Source organism: Ammospiza caudacuta, chromosome 32 (genome assembly GCF_027887145.1).
Source record: "Ammospiza caudacuta isolate bAmmCau1 chromosome 32, bAmmCau1.pri, whole genome shotgun sequence".
NCBI lineage: Eukaryota > Metazoa > Chordata > Aves > Passeriformes > Passerellidae > Ammospiza > Ammospiza caudacuta.
In genome coordinates this window covers 3,549,194-3,568,765 of record NC_080624.1, presented here as the reverse complement: position 1 = coordinate 3,568,765, position 19,572 = coordinate 3,549,194, and the positions used below count along the sequence as shown (strand labels likewise).

At 48.7% G+C, this 19,572-nt stretch overlaps 1 protein-coding gene and 1 non-coding gene across 2 annotated transcripts; both read left to right on the top strand.

The window, feature by feature from the left end:
- Positions 1–1,415: 1,415 nt before the first annotated feature.
- RPL10 (ribosomal protein L10) lies at positions 1,416–16,589 on the top strand. The gene is made up of 4 exons (XM_058822407.1): positions 1,416–1,563; positions 6,240–6,378; positions 12,877–13,039; positions 16,290–16,589. Exons 1-4 carry the CDS (start codon positions 1,527–1,529, stop codon positions 16,440–16,442), a joined length of 492 nt encoding a protein of 163 aa, XP_058678390.1. The 5' UTR covers positions 1,416–1,526; the 3' UTR covers positions 16,443–16,589.
- LOC131570149 (small nucleolar RNA SNORA70) lies at positions 10,558–10,700 on the top strand. Its single transcript, XR_009275852.1, has one exon. It is a non-coding gene; the product is annotated as a small nucleolar RNA SNORA70 (small nucleolar RNA).
- Positions 16,590–19,572: the final 2,983 nt, after the last annotated feature.

The window sequence follows — 19,572 nt, the reverse complement described above, 5'->3', positions numbered from 1 at the left end:
CCTCCAAATCCCCCCCCCAAAAAAACCCCAAATCCCCCAAAATTCCCCCAAAAAGCCCCAAAATCCCCCCAAAAACCCCCAAATTCTCCCAAACTTCCACCCCAAAAAACCCAAAAATACCCCAAAATTCCCTCCCCAAAAATACCAGAATCCCCCCATTATTCCCCAAAAAATTCCCTCTACATTCCCCTAAAATTCCCCCAAAATTCCCCCAAATTTCCCCCAAAATCCTCCAAATTCCCCCCCCAAAAAACCCCAAATCCCCCAAAATTTCCCCCAAAAAAACCCCAAAATCCCCCCCCAAAATCCCCCAAATTCTCCCAAACTTCCACCCCAAAAAACCCCAAAATTACCCCAAAATTCCCTCCCCAAAAATACCAGAATCCCCCCATTATTCCCCCCAAAATTCCCTCTACATTCCCCTAAAATTCCCCCAAATTTCCCCCAAAATCCTCCAAATCCCCCCCCAAAAAAACCCCAAATCCCCCCAAATTCCCTCAAAATTCCCCCAAAATCCCCCCCAAAAACCCCCAAATTCTCCCAAACTTTCCCCCCAAAAAACCCCAAAATTCCCTCTACATTCCCCTAAAATTCCCCCAAATTTTCCCCAAAATCCTCCAAATTCCCCCCCCCCAAAAAAACCCCAAATCCCCCCAAAATTTCCCCAAAATTCCCCCAAAATCCCCCCCAAAAACCCCCAAATTCTCCCAAACTTTCCCCCCAAAAAACCCCAAAATTACCCCAAAATTCCCTCCCCAAAAATACCAGAATCCCCCCATTATTCCCCCCAAAATTCCCTCTACATTCCCCTAAAATTCCCCCAAAATTCACCCCAAAAAAACCCAAAATTCCCCCAAAATCCTCCAAATCCCCCCCCAAAAAAACCCCAAGTCCCCCTAAATTTCCCCAAAAAACCCCAAAATCCCCCCCAAAAACCCCCAAATTCTCCCAAACTTTCCCCCCAAAAAACCCCAAAATTCCCTCTACATTCCCCTAAAATTCCCCCAAATTTTCCCCAAAATCCTCCAAATTCCCCCCCCCAAAAAAACCCCAAATCCCCCAAAATTCCCCCAAAAAGCCCCAAAATCCCCCCAAAAACCCCCCAAATTCTCCCAAACTTTCCCTCCAAAAAACCCCAAAATTACCCCAAAATTCACGCCAAAAAAACCCAAATTTCCCCCAAAATCCTCCAAATTCCCCCCCAAAAAAACCCCAAATCCCCCAAAATTTCCCCAAAATTCCCCCAAAATCCCCCCCCAAAACCCCCAAATTCTCCCAAACTTTCCCCCCAAAAAACCCCAAAATTCCCTCTACATTCCCCTAAAATTCCCCTAAAATTCCCCCAAATTTCCCCCAAAATCCTCCAAATCCCCCCCCAAAAAAACCCCAAATCCCCCAAAATCCCCCAAAATTCCCCCAAAATCCCCACCCCCCCCTGAGCCGCTCTCCCCGCAGACCCCAAGATCCGAATTTTCGACCTGGGCCGCAAGAAGGCCAAGGTGGACGAGTTCCCCCTGTGCGGGCACATGGTGTCCGACGAGTACGAGCAGCTCAGCTCCGAGGGTAAAAATCCAAATATTTCCAATATTTTGGGGTTTTTTAAAAAATATTCGGGGTTTTGGGGGGAGATGTTCGGAAAATTTGGGGTTCTGGGGGGGTTTGGAGGGGTTTTGGGGAGGATTTTTGGCGATTTTGGGATTTTTTGGGAAGGGTTTTTGATAAAAAATGGGATTTTTGGGGGGATTTTCTGGGGTTTTGGGGGGCATTTTTGGGGGAATTTGGGATTTTTTTATGGGGTTCTTGATAAAAATTGGGGTTTTTGGGGGGATTTTGGGATTTTTTATGGGGTTCTTGATAAAAATTGGGGTTTTTGGGGGGATTTTCTGGGGTTTTGGGGGATTTTTGGGGGAATTTGGGATTTTTTGGAGGGTTCTTGAAAAAAATTGGGGTTTTTGGGAGGATTTTTGGGGGAATTTTGGGATTTTTTGGGAAGGGTTTTTGATAAAAAATGGGATTTTTGGGGGGATTTTCTGGGGTTTTGGGGGGCATTTTTGGGGGAATTTGGGATTTTTTTATGGGGTTCTTGAAAAAAATTGGGGTTTTTGGGGGGATTTTGGGATTTTTTATGGGGTTCTTGATAAAAATTGGGGTTTTTGGGGGGATTTTTGGGGGAATTTTGGGATTTTTTGGGAAGGGTTTTTGATAAAAAATGGGATTTTTGGAAGGTTTTGGGGAGGATTTTTGGGGGAATTTGGGATTTTTTATGGGGTTCTTGATAAAAATTGGGGTTTTTGGAAGGATTTTCTGGGGTTTTGGGGAGATTTTAGGGGGAATTTGGGATTTTTTGGGTTTTTTTTTTTAATTCAGGTTTTTGGGGGGAATTTGGGGTTTTTTTATGGGGTTCTTTATAAAAATTGGGGTTTTTGGGGGGATTTTCTGGGGTTTTGGGGAGGATTTTTGGGGGAATTTGGGATTTTTGGGGTTTTTTTTTTAAATTCAGGTTTTTGGGGGGAATTTGGGATTTTTTAATGGGGTTCTTTATAAAAATTGGGTTTTTGGGAGGATTTTTGGGGGAATTTTGGGATTTTTTGGGAAGGGTTTTTGATAAAAAATGGGATTTTTGGAAGGATTTTCTGGGGTTTTGGGGGGGATTTTTGGGGAAATTTGGGATTTTTTGGGGGGATATTTCAAATATTGAGGGTTTGGGGGAGATTCTTTAGAAAATTGGGGTTTTTTGGGGATTTCTAGGGCAGATTTTGAAATAAATTGGAGGTTTTGGGAGGATTTTTGGGGGAATTTGGGATTTTTGGGGGGATTTTTGATAAAAATTCGGTTTTTGGGGGGATTTTCTGGGGTTTTGGGGGTCGTTGGGAGGGGTTTTGGAAGGAATTTAAAGGATTTGTACGAGACCGAAAATTTCATGTATAACCTGCACATTTTTATGAAAAAACTCCAAATTTTCTCATTAAAACTCCAAATTTTCACCTAAAAACCCCAAATTTTTTTCCTAAATTCCCCAAAATCCCCAAATTTGTACCTAAACCCTCCAAATTTCCATGTAAGAGCTTCAAATTTTCACATAAAAATTTTGAGATTTTCAGGTAAAAGCCACAAATTTTTACATAAAAACTCCAAATTTTCGCCTAAAAACCCCAAATTTTTTCCTAAATTCCCCAAATCTTCCCCTAAAATACCCAAATTCCTCCCTAACACCCCTCAAATTTTCACATAATTGCCTCAACTTTCCACCTAAAAAACCCCAAAATTTTCACGTCGGAACCTCGAATTTTGACATAAAAACCTGCAAATTTTTACGTAAAAACTCCAAATTTTCACCTAAAAATCCCAAATTTTTTTCTAAAATCCCCAAATTTTTTCCTAAATACCCCAAATTTTTTCCTGACCCCCCAAATTTCCACCTAAACCCCCCAAATTTTGCTCCCCAGCCCTGGAGGCCGCCCGGATCTGCGCTAACAAGCACACGGAAGAGCTGCAGCAGGGACCCAAAAACCCCAAATTTCCACCTATAAACCCCAAAATTTCACCCAAAAACCCCAAATTTCTGCCCCAAACCCCCAAATTTTTTTCTAGAACCCCCAAATAATCTCCTGAAACCCTAAAATTTCCATCTAAACCCCCAAAATTTCCACCTAAAAACCTCCAAATTTTCACGTCAGCGCCTCAAATTTTCGCCTTAAAAAATGCAAATTTTTGCCTAAAAACTCCAAATTTTCGCCTAAAAACCTCGGGGTTTTTTCTGGATTTTTGGGGGAGGGGTCTCAGCAATTCGGGGAGGGGTCCTGACCCCCCAAATTTCCCTCCCCAGCGCTGGAGGCCGCCCGGATCTGCGCTAACAAGCACACGGCAAAGAGCTGCAGCAGGGACCCAAAAACCCCAAATTTCCACCTGAAAACCCCAAAATTTCACCCAAAAACCCCAATTTTCCACCTGCACACCCCAAATTTCTGCCCCAAACCCCCAAATTTTTTTCTAGAACACCCAGATAATCTCCTGAAACCCCAAAATTCCCACCTAAAAACCTCCGAATTTTCACGTTGGCGCCTCAGATTTTCACCATAAAAACTCCAAATTTTTGCCTAAAAACTCCAAATTTTCGCCTAAAAACCTCGGGTTTTTTCTGGATTTTGGGGTGTAAGGTCCTGACCCCCCAAATTTCCACCTAAACCCCCAAATTTCCCTCCCCAGCCCTGGAGGCCGCCCGGATCTGCGCTAACAAGCACACGGCAAAGAGCTGCAGCAGGGACCCAAAAACCCCAAATTTCCACCTGAAAACCCCAAAATTTCACCCAAAAACCCCAAAATTTCACCCAAAACCCCCAAATTTCCACCTATAAACCCCAAAATTTCACCCAAAAACCCCAAATTTCTGCCCCAAACCCCCAAATTTTTTTCTAGAACACCCAGATAATCTCCTGAAACCCCAAAATTTCCATCTAAACCCCCAAAATTTCCACCTAAAAACCTCCAAATTTTCACGTCAGCGCCTCAAATTTTCGCCTTAAAAAATGCAAATTTTTGCCTAAAAAACTCCAAATTTTCGCCTAAAAACCTCGGGTTTTTTCTGGATTTTGGGGTGTAAGGTCCTGACCCCCCAAATTTCCACCTAAACCCCCAAATTTCCCTCCCCAGCGCTGGAGGCCGCCCGGATCTGCGCTAACAAGTACACGGCAAAGAGCTGCAGCAGGGACCCAAAAACCCCAAATTTCCACCTAAAAACCCCAAAATTTCACCCAAAAACCCCAAATTTCTGCCCCAAACCCCCAGATTTTTTTCTAGAACACCCAGATAATCTCCTGAAACCCCAAAATTTCCATCTAAACCCCCAAAATTTCCACCTAAAAACCTCTGAATTTTCACGTCGACGCCTTAAATTTTCGCCTTAAAAAATGCAAATTTTTGCCTAAAAACTCCAAATTTTCGCCTAAAAACCTCGGGTTTTTTCTGGATTTTGAGGGGAGGGGTCTCAGCAATTCGGGGAGGGGTCCTGACCCCCCAAATTTCCCTCCCCAGCGCTGGAGGCCGCCCGGATCTGCGCTAACAAGCACACGGCAAAGAGCTGCAGCAGGGACCCAAAAACCCCAAATTTCCACCTGAAAACCCCAAAATTTCACCCAAAAACCCCAAATTTTCCACCCAAAACCCCAAATTTCTGCCCCAAACCCCCAGATTTTTTTCTGGAACACCCAGATAATCTCCTGAAACCCCAAAATTTCCACCTAAAAACCTCCGAATTTTCACGTTGGCGCCTCAGATTTTCACCATAAAAACTCCAAATTTTTGCCTAAAAACTCCAAATTTTCGCCTAAAAACCTCGGGTTTTTTCTGGATTTTGGGGTGTAAGGTCCTGACCCCCCAAATTTCCACCTAAACCCCCAAATTTCCCTCCCCAGCCCTGGAGGCCGCCCGGATCTGCGCTAACAAGCACACGGCAAAGAGCTGCAGCAGGGACCCAAAAACCCCAAATTTCCACCTGAAAACCCCAAAATTTCACCCAAAAACCCCAAAATTTCACCCAAAACCCCCAAATTTCCACCTATAAACCCCAAAATTTCACCCAAAAACCCCAAATTTCTGCCCCAAACCCCCAAATTTTTTTCTAGAACACCCAGATAATCTCCTGAAACCCCAAAATTTCCATCTAAACCCCCAAAATTTCCACCTAAAAACCTCCAAATTTTCACGTCAGCGCCTCAAATTTTCGCCTTAAAAAATGCAAATTTTTGCCTAAAAACTCCAAATTTTCGCCTAAAAAGCTCAGGGTTTTTTCTGGATTTTGAGGGGAGGGGTCTCAGCAATTCGGGGAGGGGTCCTGACCCCCCAAATTTCCCTCCCCAGCGCTGGAGGCCGCCCGGATCTGCGCTAACAAGTACACGGCAAAGAGCTGCAGCAGGGACCCAAAAACCCCAAATTTCCACCTGAAAACCCCAAAATTTCACCCAAAAACCCCAAATTTTCCACCCAAAAACCCCAAATTTCTGCCCCAAACCCCCAGATTTTTTTCTAGAACACCCAGATAATCTCCTGAAACCCCAAAATTTCCACCTAAAAACCTCCGAATTTTCACGTTGGCGCCTCAGATTTTCACCATAAAAACTCCAAATTTTTGCCTAAAAACTCCAAATTTTCGCCTAAAAACCTCGGGTTTTTTTCTAGATTTTTGGGGTGTAAGGTCCTGACCCCCCAAATTTCCACCTAAACCCCCAAATTTCGCTCCCCAGCGCTGGAGGCCGCCCGGATCTGCGCTAACAAGTACATGGTGAAGAGCTGCGGCAAGGACGGCTTCCACATCCGCGTGCGCCTGCACCCCTTCCACGTCATCCGCATCAACAAAATGCTCTCCTGCGCTGGGGCCGACAGGTGGGAACCCCGAAATCACCGGGGGCACCCCGAAATCATCAGGGGCACCCCGAAATCATCAGGGGCACCCCGAAATCATCAGGGGAACCCCAAAATTCTGGGGGGGTCGGTGGAGTTTGAGGGGCGTTCGTGGAGTTAAAGGGAAAAGTTTTGGGAGTGGATTTGGGAAAAGTTCTTAAATTTGATGGGGGTCTTAAATTTGGGGGGGTCTTAAATTTTGGGGGTCTTTGAGACCCTTTTGGGGTCCCCAAAATCCCCAGGGGGACCCCGAAATCATCAGGGGAACCCCAAAATTCTGGGGGGGTCGGTGGAGTTTTGGGGGCGTTCCTGGAGTTAAATGGGAAAAGTTTCCAGGAGTGGTTTTGGGATGGAAAAGTTCTTAAATTTGGGGGGGGTCTTAAATTTGGGGGGTCTTTAAGATCCCTTTTGGGGGACCCCGAAATCCTCAGGGGGACCCCGAAATCATCAGGGGAACCCCGAAATCCTGGGGGGGTCGGTGGAGTTTGAGGGGCGTTCGTGGAGTTAAAGGGAAAAGTTTCCAGGAGTGGTTTTGGGATGGAAAAGTTCCTAAATTGGGGGTGTCTTAAATTTTGAGGGGTTTTTGAGATCCCTTTTGGGGTCCCTGAAGTCCTCATGGGGACCCCGAAATCATCCGGGGAACCCCAAAATTCGGGGGGATTTGGTGGAGTTTTGGGGGGGTTCCAGGAGATAAATGAGAGAAGTTTTGGGAGTGGTTTGGGATGGAAAAGTTCTTAAGTTTGGGGGGGGGTCTTTGAGGTCCCTTTGGGGGTCCCCAAAATCTCCAGGGGGACCCCGAAATCATCAGGGGAACCCCGAAATTCTGGGGGGGGGTGGGTGGAGTTTTGGGGGGAATCCCAAAGTTAAGGGGGAGAAGTTTCTGGGATGAGTTGTGGAAAAGGTTCCCAAAATTTGGGGGTCTTTGAGATCCCTTTGGGGGTCCCCAAAATCCCCAGGGGGACCCCGAAATCATCAGGGGAACCCCAAAATTCTGGGGGGGTCGGTGGAGTTTGAGGGGCGTTCGTGGAGTTAAAGGGAAAAGTTTTGGGAGTGGATTTGGGAAAAGTTCTTAAATTTGATGGGGGTCTTAAATTTGGGGGGGTCTTAAATTTTGGGGGTCTTTGAGACCCTTTTGGGGTCCCCAAAATCCCCAGGGGGACCCCGAAATCATCAGGGGAACCCCAAAATTCTGGGGGGGTCGGTGGAGTTTTGGGGGCGTTCCTGGAGTTAAATGGGGAGAGTTTCTGGGATGGGTCATTTCAAGATCCCCCTGAATTGGGGGTGTCCTAAAATTTGAGGGGTTTTTGAGATCCCTTTTGGGGGTCCCCAAAATCACCAGGGGGACCCCGAAATCATCAGGGGAACCCCAAAATTCTGGGGGGGTTGGTGGAGTTTTGGGGGCGTTCCTGGAGTTAAATGGGAAAAGTTTCCAGGAGTGGTTTTGGGATGGAAAAGTTCTTCAATTTGTGGGGGATCTTAAATTTGGGGGGTCTTTATGATCCCTTTTGGGGGTCCCTGAAGTCCTCATGGGGACCCCGAAATCCTCAGGGGGACCCCGAAATCCTCAGGGGAACCCCAAAATTCTGGGGGGATCCCTGGAGTTTTGGGGGCGTTCGTGGAGTTAAAGGGAAAAGTTTTGGGAGTGGATTTGGGATGGAAAGATCCCCCTGAATTGGGGGTGTCTTAAAATTTGGGGGTCTTTGAGATCCCTTTTGGGGGTCCCCAAAATTCCCAAGGGGACCCTGAAATCCTCAGGGGAACCCCGAAATCCTGGGGGGGTTGGTGGAGTTTTGGGGGCGTTCCTGGAGTTAAATGGGAAAAATTTCCAGGAGTGGTTTTGGGATGGAAAAGTTCTTAAATTTGTGGGGGGTCTTAAATTTGGGGGGTCTTTATGATCCCTTTTGGGGGTCCCTGAAGTCCTCATGGGGACCCCGAAATCCTCAGGGGGACCCCGAAATCCTCAGGGGAACCCCAAAATTCTGGGGGGATCCCTGGAGTTTTGGGGGCGTTCGTGGAGTTAAAGGGAAAAGTTTTGGGAGTGGATTTGGGATGGAAAGATCCCCCTGAATTGGGGGTGTCTTAAAATTTGGGGGTCTTTGAGATCCCTTTTAGGGGTCCCCAAAATTCCCAAGGGGACCCTGAAATCCTCAGGGGAACCCCGAAATCCTGGGGGGGGTTGGTGGAGTTTTGGGGGGGTTCCAGGAGTTAAATGGGAAAAGTTTCCAGGAGTGGTTTTGGGATGGAAAAGTTCTTCAATTTGGGGGGGGTCTTAAATTTGGGGGGTCTTTAAGATCCCTTTTGGGGGACCCCGAAATCCTCAGGGGGACCCCGAAATCATCAGGGCAACCCTGAAATTCTCAGGGGAACCCCGAAATCCTGGGGGGGGTTGGTGGAGTTTTGGGGGGATTCCAGGAGTTAAATGAGAGAAGTTTTGGGAGCGGTTTGGGATGGAAAAGTTCTTCAATTTGGGGGGGTCTTAAATTTGGGGGGTCTTTATGATCCCTTTTGGGGGTCCCCGAAGTCCTCATGGGGACCCCGAATTCCTCAGGGGGACCCCGAAATTCTGGGGGGGTCGGTGGAGTTTTGGGGGCGTTCATGGAGTTAAATGGGAAAAGTTTCTGGGATGGGTCATTTCAAGATCCCCCTGAATTTGGGGTGTCCTAAAATTTGGGGGTCTTTGAGATCCCTTTTGGGGGTCCCCAAAATTCCCAAGGGGACCCCGAAATCCTCAGGGGAACCCCGAAATCCTGGGGGGGGTCGGTGGAGTTTTGGGGGGGTTCGTGGAGTTAAAAGGGAAAAGTTTCCAGGAGTGGTTTTGGGATGGAAAAGTTCTTAAATCTGGGGGGGGTCTTAAATTTGGGGGGTCTTTATGATCCCTTTTGGGGGTCCCTGAAGTCTTCATGGGGACCCCGAAATCCTCAGGGGGACCCCGAAATCCTCAGGGGGACCCCAAAATTCTGGGGGGGTCGGTGGAGTTTTGGGGGCGTTCATGAAGTTAAAGGGGAGAAGTTTTGGGAGTGGATTTGGGATGGAAAGATCCCCCTGAATTGGGGGTGTCCTAAAATTTGGGGGTCTTTGAGACCCTTTTGGGGTCCCCAAAATCACCGGGGGGACCCCGAAATCATCAGGGGGACCCCAAAATCCTCAGGGGAACCCCGAAATCCTGGGGGGGTCGGTGGAGTTTTGGGGGGGTTCCAGGAGTTAAATGAGAGAAGTTTTGGGAGCGGTTTGGGATGGAAAAGTTCTTCAATTTGGGGGGGGGGTCTTAAATTTGGGGGGTCTTTAAGGTCCCTTTTGGGGGTCCCCAAAATCACCGGGGGGTCCCCGAAATCCCCAGGGGGACCCCGAAATCCTCAGGGGAACCCCGAAATCCTGGGGGGGTCGGTGGAGTTTTGGGGGGGTTCGTGGAGTTAAAAGGGAAAAGTTTCCAGGAGTGGATTTGGGATGGAAAAGTTCTTCAATTTGGGGGGGGTCTTAAATTTGGGGGGGTCTTAAATTTGGGGGGGTCTTTAAGATCCCTTTTGGGGTCCCCAAAATCCCCAGGGGGACCCCGAAATCATCAGGGGAACCCCAAAATCCTGGGGGGGTCGGTGGAGTTTTGGGGGCGTTGATGAAGTTAAGGGGAGAAGTTTTTGGAGTGTAATTCCCCGCAGCTCATTAAGCCGTTCGTTAATTACCCGTTAATCACCCGCAGCTAATTAAGCTATTAAAGACCCCGCTGTTAATGAAGCCATTAATTACCCCATTAATTCCCCGCAGCTAATTAAGCTATTAAAGACCCCGCTGTTAATGAAGCCATTAATTACCCCATTAATTCCCCGAGGCTAATTAACCCGTTCATTAATTACCCGTTAATCCCCCACAGTTAATTAAGCTATTAAAGACCCCGCGGTTAATGAAGCCATTAATTACCCCATTAATTCCCCGCAGTTAATTAAACTATTAAAGACCCCGCGGTTAATGAAGCCATTAATTACCCCATTAATTCCCCGCAGCTAATTAGGCTATTAAAGACCCCCACGGTTAATGAAGCCATTAATTGCCCCATTAATTCCCCGCAGCTAATTAAGCTATTAAAGACCTCGCGGTTAATGAAGCCATTAATTACCCCATTAATTCCCCGCAGCTCATTAAGCCGTTCGTTAATTACCCGTTAATCACCCGCAGCTAATTAAGCCGGCCGTGCCCCTCCCCCTCGGGGGCCCGGCGTGCACTGGCTGCGCACAGAGACCCCTCCCCCCCCCGGCTGTGTAGGGACCCCTCCCCAAAATGGGGGCGCTCCCAAAGGGGCCGGGGGGACAAAATATCCTCAAATCAACCCAAAATATCCCCAAAATATCCCCAAAATAGCCCCAAAATATCCAAAAATAGCCTGAAATAAACACAAAATAGCCCAAAATAGCCTGAAATAAACCCAAAATAGCCCAAAATAACCCCAAAGTACCCCAAAATAGCCCCAAATAAACCCAAATAGCCCCAAAATAGCCTGAAATAAACCCAAAATAGCCCCAAATAACCCCAAAGTACCCCAAAATAGCCCTAAATAAACCCATAATAACCCCAAAATAGCCCGAAATAAACCCAAAATAACCCCAAAATAACCCCAAAATAACCCCAAAATAGCCCAAAATAGCCCAAAATAGCCCCAAATAAACCTAAAATAGCCCCAAATAAACCCAAAATATCCCAAATAACCCCAAAATAGCCCCAAATAAACCCAAAATAACCCCAAAATATCCCAAAATGAACCCAAAATAGCCCGAAATAACCCCAAAATAGCCCAAAATAAACCCAAAATAGCCCTAAATAACCCATAATAGCCCCAAAATAGCCCCAAATAAACCCAAATAGCCCCAAAATAGCCCTAAATAAACCCAAAATAACCCCAAAATAGCCCGAAATAAACCCAAAATAACCCCAAAATTACCCCAAAATAACCCCAAAATAGCCCAAAATAATCCAAAATAGCCCCAAATAAACCTAAAATAGCCCCAAATAAACCCAAAATAGCCCTAAATAAACCCAAAATATCCCAAATAACCCCAAAATAGCCCCAAATAAACCCAAAATAACCCCAAAATATCCCAAAATGAACCCAAAATAGCCCGAAATAACCCCAAAATAGCCCAAAATAAACCCAAAATAGCCCCAAATAAACCCAAATAGCCCCAAAATAGCCCTAAATAAACCCATAATAACCCCAAAATAGCCCGAAATAAACCCAAAATAACCCCAAAATAACCCCAAAATAGCCCAAAATAACCCAAAATAGCCCCCAATAAACCTAAAATAGCCTCAAATAAACCCAAAATAGCCCAAATAAACCTAAAATATCCCAAAATAACCCCAAAATAACCCAAACATAGCCTGAAATAAACCCAAAATAGTCTCAGGGTTGGGTCTGTAATTGGGGCTGGGGTCTCAGGGTTGGGTCTGTAATTGGGTCTGGGGTCTCAGAGCTGAGTCTGTAATTGGGGCTGGGGTCTCAGAGCTCAGTCTGTGAATGGGGCTGGGGTCTCAGGGCTGGGTCCGTAAATGGGGCTGGGGTCTCTGGGCTGGGTCTGTAAATGGGGCTGGGGTCTGTAATTGGGGCTGGGGTCTGTAATTGGGGCTGGGGTCTCAGGGCAGGTCTGTAATTGGGTCTGGGGTCTCTCTCAGGCTGCAGACCGGCATGCGCGGCGCCTTCGGGAAGCCGCAGGGCACGGTGGCGCGGGTGCACTGTCAGTAATTGGGGCTGGGGTCTGTAACTGTGTCAGTTATTGGGTCTGGGGTCTGTAATTGGGTCTGGGGTCCTAGGCTGTGTCACTAATTGGGGCTGGGGTCTATAACTGTGTCAGTTATTGGGTCTGGGGTCCCAGGCTGTGTCACTAATTGGGTCTGGGGTCTCTGTTCCCAGACTCCAGACTGGCATGCGCGGTGCCTTGGCAAGCCGCAGGGCACGGTGCCGCGGGTGCACTGTCAGTGGGTGTGGGGTTTATAACTGTGTCAGTAATTGGGTCTGGGGTCTGTAATTGGGTCTGGGGTCTGTAATTGGGTCTGGGGTCCCAGGCTATGTCAGTAATTGGGTCTGGGGTCTGTAATTGGGTCTGGGGTCTCTGTTCCCAGACTCCAGACCGGCATGCGCGGTGCCTTCGGCAAGCCGCAGGGCACGGTGGCGCGGGTGCACTGTCAGTAATTGGGGCTGGGGTCTGTAACTGTGTCAGTTATTGGGTCTGGGGTCTGTAATTGGGTCTGGGGTCCCAGGCTGTGTCACTAATTGGGTCTGGGGTCTCTCTGGGTTTCAGGCTGCAGACCGGCATGCGCGGCGCCTTCGGGAAGCCGCAGGGCACGGTGCCGCGGGTGCACTGTCAGTAATTGGGGCTGGGCTGGGTTTGGGGTTTGTGGCTGTGTCACTAATTGGGTCTGGGGTCTCAGGGCAGGTCTGTAATTGGGTCTGGGGTCCCAGGCTGTGTCACTAATTGGGTCTGGGGTCTCTCTCAGGCTGCAGACCGGCATGCGCGGCGCCTTCGGGAAGCCGCAGGGCACGGTGGCGCGCGTGCACATCGGCCAGGTGATCATGTCCATCCGCACCAAGGCCCAGAACAAGGAGCACGTGGTGGAGGCGCTGCGCAGGGCCAAGTTCAAATTCCCGGGGCGCCAGAAGGTACCGGCACCCCAAAAACACCCGGGGCACCCCAAAATAACCCCAAAAACACCCGGGGACACCCCAAAATAACCCCAAAAACACCCGGGCACCCCAAAATAACCCCAAAAACACCCCGGGCACCCCAAAATAACCCCAAAAACACCCCGGGACACCCCAAAATAACCCCAAAAACACTCCGGGCACCCCAAAATAACCCCAAAAACACCCCGGGCACCCCAAAATAACCCCAAAAACACCCGGGGACACCCCAAAATAACCCCAAAAACACCCCGGGGACACCCCAAAATAACCCCAAAAACACCCGGGGACACCCCAAAATAACCCCAAAAACACCCCGGGCACCCCAAAATAACCCCAAAAACACCCGGGGACACCAAAATAACCCCAAAAACACCCGGGGGCACCCCAGAAACACCCGGGGGCACCCCAAAAACACCCGGGGCACCCCAAAATAACCCCAAAAACACCCCGGGCACCCCAAAAACACCTGGGGCACCCCAAAATAACCCCAAAAACACCCGGGGACACCCCAAAAACACCCTGGGCACCCCAAAATAACCCCAAAAACACCCGGGGGCACCCCAAAAACACCCGGGGGCACCCCAGAAACACCCGGGAGCACCCCAGAAACACCCCGGGGCACCCCAAAAACTTGGGGGGACACAAGAACACCCGGGGGCACCCCAAAAACACCCGGGGGTTCACTAACACGGCCACCAAAAGCTCAAACCATGGGGCCAAAATCCTGGAAATCAATGGGATGGGAGCGCCTGGGGACCCCTAAATTTTTTTGTTGGAGGATTTTGGGGTCCCCCTGATGGATTTTCGGGGTTCCCCCAGATCCACATCTCCAAGAAGTGGGGGTTCACCAAAAATCCAAACTTCAAACAAAGGGGGGTTCATGGTGCTCAAGGGTCCCCTTTAAATAATTGGGATGGGGGGACCTGGGGACCCCTAAATTTTTTTGTGGGGGGATTTTGGGGTTCCCCTGACGGATTTTTGGGGTTCCCCCAGATCCACATCTCCAAGAAATGGGGGTTCACCCATGGGGGACCCCAAAAATCCAAACTTCAAACAAAGGGGGGTTCATGGTGCTGAAAACATTGAAACAGTTGGGATGGGTCAACCTGGGCACCCCCAAATTTTGCCATGGGAGGATTTTGGGGTCCCCCTGATGGATTTTTGGGGTTCCCCTGACGGATTTTTGGGGTTCCCCCAGATCCACATCTCCAAGAAATGGGGGTTCAACAACATGGGGACCAAAAGCTCAAACCATGCGGCCAAAATCCTGGAAATAATGGGATGGGAGCGCCTGGGGACCCCCAGATTTTTTTGTGGGGGGATTTTGGGGTCCCCCTGACCATTTTTTGGGGTTCCCCGTGATGGATTGTTGGGGTTCCCCCAGATCCACATCTGCAGGACATGGGGGTTCAACAAGGTGAGGGGTACCCCAAAAATCCCAAACTTCAAACAAACAGGGTCTCATGGTACCAAAAACATTGAAATCATTGGGATGGGGCAACCTGGCACCCCCAAATTTTTTTTGTGGGGAGATTTTGGGGTCCCTCTGACCATTTTTCGGGGTTCCCCCAGATCCACATCTCCAAGAAGTGGGGCTTCACCCATGGGGGACCCCAAAAATCCAAACTTCAAACAAACAGGGTCTCATGGTGCTGAAAACATTGCAATCAATGGGATGGGAGCGCCTGGGGACCCCCAGATTTTACTCTGGAAGGATTTTGGGGTCCCCCTGACGGATTTTTGGGGTCCCACTGATGGACGTTTGGGGTCTCCCTGGTGGATTTTTGGGGTCCCACCTGACGGATTTTTGGGGTTCCCCTGACGGATTTTTGGGGTTCCCCCAGATCCACATCTCCAAGAAATGGGGGTTCACCAACATGGGGACCAAAAGCTCAAACCATGGGGCCAAAATCCTGAAAATCAATGGGATGGGAGCGCCTGGGGACCCCTAAATTTTTTGTGGGGGGATTTTGGGGTCCCCCTGACAGATTTTTGGGGTACCCCTGATGGATTTTTGGGGTTCCCCCAGATCCACATCTCCAAGAAATGGAGGTTCACCCATGGGGGACCCCAAAAATCCAAACTTCAAACAAAGGGGGGTTCATGGTGCTGAAAACATTGAAACAGTTGGGATGGGTCAACCTGGGCACCCCCAAATTTTGCCATGGGAGGATTTTGGGGTCCCCCTGATGGATTTTTGGGGTTCCCCTGACGGATTTTTGGGGTTCCCCCAGATCCACATCTCCAAGAAATGGGGGTTCAACAACATGGGGACCAAAAGCTCAAACCATGCGGCCAAAATCCTGGAAATAATGGGATGGGAGCGCCTGGGGACCCCCAGATTTTTTTGTGGGGGGATTTTGGGGTCCCCCTGACCATTTTTTGGGGTTCCCCGTGATGGATTGTTGGGGTTCCCCCAGATCCACATCTGCAGGACATGGGGGTTCAACAAGGTGAGGGGTACCCCAAAAATCCCAAACTTCAAACAAACAGGGTCTCATGGTACCAAAAACATTGAAATCATTGGGATGGGGCAACCTGGCACCCCCAAATTTTTTTTGTGGGGAGATTTTGGGGTCCCTCTGACCATTTTTCGGGGTTCCCCCAGATCCACATCTCCAAGAAGTGGGGCTTCACCCATGGGGGACCCCAAAAATCCAAACTTCAAACAAAGGGGGGTTCATGGTGCTAAAAACATTGCAATCAATGGGATGGGAGCGCCTGGGGACCCCCAGATTTTACTCTGGGAGGATTTTGGGGTCCCCCTGACGGATTTTTGGGGTCCCACTGATGGACGTTTGGGGTCTCCCTGGTGGATTTTTGGGGTCCCACCTGACGGATTTTTGGGGTTCCCCTGACGGATTTTTGGGGTTCCCCCAGATCCACATCTCCAAGAAATGGGGGTTCACCAACATGGGGACCAAAAGCTCAAACCATGGGGCCAAAATCCTGAAAATCAATGGGATGGGAGCGCCTGGGGACCCCCAGATTTTACTCTGGGAGGATTTTGGGGTTCACCTGACCATTTTTCGGGGTTCCCCCAGATCCACATCTCCAAGAAGTGAGGGTTCACCCATGGGGGACCCCAAAAATCCAAACTTCAAACAAAGGGGGGTTCATGGTGCTAAAAACATTGCAATCAATGGGATGGGAGCGCCTGGGGACCCCCAGATTTTACTCTGGGAGGATTTTGGGGTCCCCTGACCATTTTTCGGGGTTCCCCCAGATCCACATCTCCAAGAAGTGGGGCTTCACCAAGTTCAACGCCGACGCCTTCGAGGACATGGTGGCGCAGAAGCGCCTGATCCCCGACGGCTGCGGCGTCAAATACGTCCCTGCCCGGGGGCCGCTGGAGCGCTGGAGGGCCCTGCACGCCTGACACCCCAAAACACCCCAAAAACACCCCAAAAACACCCCCAAATACCCCGGGAACCCCCCGACATCCACAGGGAAGCCCGAAATCCGCGGGGAGCCCCAGGATGGGGAGGGGCCCGGCTGGGGAGGGGGCAATAAAAGGCTCTGGATCCTCCTGTGCTGGCGGCGTTCGGGGTTTTGGGGGGGATTTGGGGTTTTTTTGAGGGGATTTGGGTTTTTGTGGGGGGGATTTGGGGATTTTGGGGTGAATTTAGGGGTTTGGGGGGGGGGTTGGGGTGAATTTAGGGGGGATTTTGGGGTGAATTTAGGGGTTTTTAGGGGGGGATTTGGTGTTTTTGTGGTGGTAATTTTGGTTTTTGGGGGCATTTGGGGATTTTGGGGTGAATTTAGGGTTTTTTTTGGGGGGGTTGGGGATTTTGGGGGGGATTTTGGGGTGAATTTAGGGGTTTTTTTTTGGGGGGTTGGGAAGGATTTGGGGTTTTTTGGGGGGGATTTGGTGTTTTTGTGGGGGTAATTTGGGTTTTTGGGGGCATTTGGGGGATTTTGGGGTGAATTTAGGATTTTTTGGGGGAGATTTGGGGATTTGGGGGGGATTTGGGGATTTTGGGGTGAATTTAGGGGTTTTGGGGGGGGTTGAGGATTTTTGGAGGGATTTTGGGGTGAATTTAGGATTTTTAGGGGGGGATTTGGGGATTTTGGGCTGAATTTAGGATTTTTTGGGGGGAGATTTTGGGATTTTGGGGTTAATTTAGGATTTTTTGGGGACATCTGGGGGATTTTGAGGTGAATTTAGGGGTTTTTGGGGGGGGGTTGGGGATTTGGGGGGGATTTTGGGGTGAATTTAGGATTTTTTGGGGGGATTTGGGGATTTTGGGGTGAATTTAGGGTTTTTTTGGGGGGGGTGGGGATTTCTGGGGGGATTTTGGGGTGAATTTAGGGTTTTTTGGGGAGGATTTGGGGATTTTTGGGGTGAATTTAGGATTTTTTGGGGGGCATTTGGGGATTTTGAGGTGAATTTAGGGGTTTTTTTGGGGGGGGTTGGGGGTTTTTGGGGGGATTTTGGGGTGAATTTAGGGTTTTTTGGGGGGGGTGGGGATTTCTGGGGGGATTTTGGGGTGAATTTACAGTTTTTTGGGGAGGATTTGGGGATTTTTGGGGTGAATTTAGGATTTTTTGGGCGGGATTTGGGGATTTTGGGGGGGATTTGGGGATTTCGGGGTGAATTTAGAGTTTTTTTAGGGGGGATTTGGGGTTTTTGTGGAGGTAATTTGGGTTTTTGGGGGGATTTGGGGATTTTGGGATGAATTTAGGGGTTTTTTTGGGGGGGTGGGGGTTTTTGGGGAGGATTTTGGGGTGAATTTAGGGTTTTTTGAGGGGATTTTGGGTTTTTGGGGGCATTTGGGGATTTTGGGGTGAATTCAGGGGTTTTTATGGGGGGGGTTGGGGATTTTTGGGGGGATTTTGGGGTGAATTTAGGATTTTTTGGGGGGCATTTGGGGATTTTGGGGTGAATTTAGGGTTTTTTTGGAGGGGTTGGAAGGATTTGGGGAGTTTTGGGGGGATTTGGGGATTTTTGGGTGAATTTAAGATTTTTGGGGGGGATTTTGGGGTGAATTTAGGGGTTTTTTGGAGGGGTTGGGAAGGATTTGGGGTTTTTTGGGGGGGATTTGGTGTTTTTGTGGGGGTAATTTGGGTTTTTGGGGGGATTTTGGGATGAATTTTGGGTTTTTTTGGGGAGGATTTTAGGGTTAATTTAGGGGTTTTTTTGGGGGGTTGGGAAGGATTTGGGGTTTTTTAGGGGGCGATTTGGGGTTTTTCTGGGGGTAATTTGGGTTTTTGGGGGGATTTTGGGGTGAATTTAGGGTTTTTTTGAGGGGATTTGGGGATTTTGGGGTGAATTTAGGTTTTTTTTGGAGGGGTTGGGAAGGATTTGGGGTTTTTTGGGGGGGGATTTGGTGTTTTTGTGGGGGTAATTTGGGTTTTTGGGGGGATTTTGGGGTGAATTTAGGGGTTTTTGGGGGGAGGTTGGGGATTTTTGGGGGGATTTTGGGGTGAATTTAGGGTTTTTTTGGGGGGAATTTGGGTTTTTAGAGGGTTTTTTTTTGGGATTTGGGGCTTTGGGGGTGTTTGGAGGGGATTTGGGGTTTTTTTGGGGGGAGTTGGGGTTTTGTGGGGTGAATTGGGGTTTTTTTTTTACCCCGCAATTCCCATTTTTTCACCCCTAAATTCCCATTTTTTCACCCTTAAATTCCCATTTTTTACCCCCCAATTCCCATTTTTTAACCCCTTAATTCCCATTTTTCCCCCATTTTTTAACCCCTAAATTCCCATTTTTCCCACATTTTTAACCCCCAATTCCCATTTTTTAACCCCTAAATTCCCATTTTTTACCCCCCAATTCCCATTTTTAACCCCCTAAGTTCCCATTTTTTCCCCCCCCAATTCCCATTTTTTAACCCCTAAATTCCCTTTTTTTCCCCATTTTTAACCCCTAAATTCCCATTTTCCCCCCATTTTTTACCCCCCCAAATTCCTATTTTTTAACCCCTAAATTCCCATTTTCCCCCCATTTTTTACCCCCCAATTCCCATTTTTTAACCCCTAAATTCCCATTTTTTCCCCATTTTTGCCTTCCTGAGTCAGATCCCAGAAGGTCGCCGATGCCTCAGGGGTTCCCCAAATTGTGAAATTTTCCCTCTCCGCTTTTGGGTGCTCCCCAAATTTCATTTTTTGGGGTTTTTTTGGGTGATCCCCACCCTTTCCCACCGCACCCCCCCAAACAATTTTTGGGTCTCCCCGAAATCCCCCAATCACGAGGCAGCACAAAAAGGGTGAAATGAGTAAAAACGAGATTTTTTTTTTTTCTTTTTTTTTTTTCCATCATTCCCAAGCGCGGCCCCTCCCCCCACAGACACACAGGGGTGGGGGAGGGGAGGGTGGGGGAGGGGAAACACCCCACGAATTTTTTTTTTTGTCTTTTTTTCCTTTTTTTTTCCCTTTTTTTTTGGGGGGGTGGGGGGTCCAGGGCTGGTTCGGACCCTCCCAGCCCTGAAGTGAGGGAGGAGGAGGAGGAAAAAAAACTGTAAAAAAACCCTGAAAAAACCCCAAAAAATCCCAAAGTGAGCACGGCCACA

What these genes read in the sequence shown, in the direction of transcription:
- RPL10 (XM_058822407.1), top strand. Translation starts at nt 1,527, where the DNA reads ATGGTGTCCGACGAGTACGAGCAGCTCAGCTCCGAGG. An exon ending in CGAGCAGCTCAGCTCCGAGG is followed by an intron (nt 1,564 to 6,239) that starts GTAAAAATCCAA and finishes TTCGCTCCCCAG; the next exon opens with CGCTGGAGGCCGCCCGGATC. An exon ending in TCCTGCGCTGGGGCCGACAG is followed by an intron (nt 6,379 to 12,876) that starts GTGGGAACCCCG and finishes GGTCTCTCTCAG; the next exon opens with GCTGCAGACCGGCATGCGCG.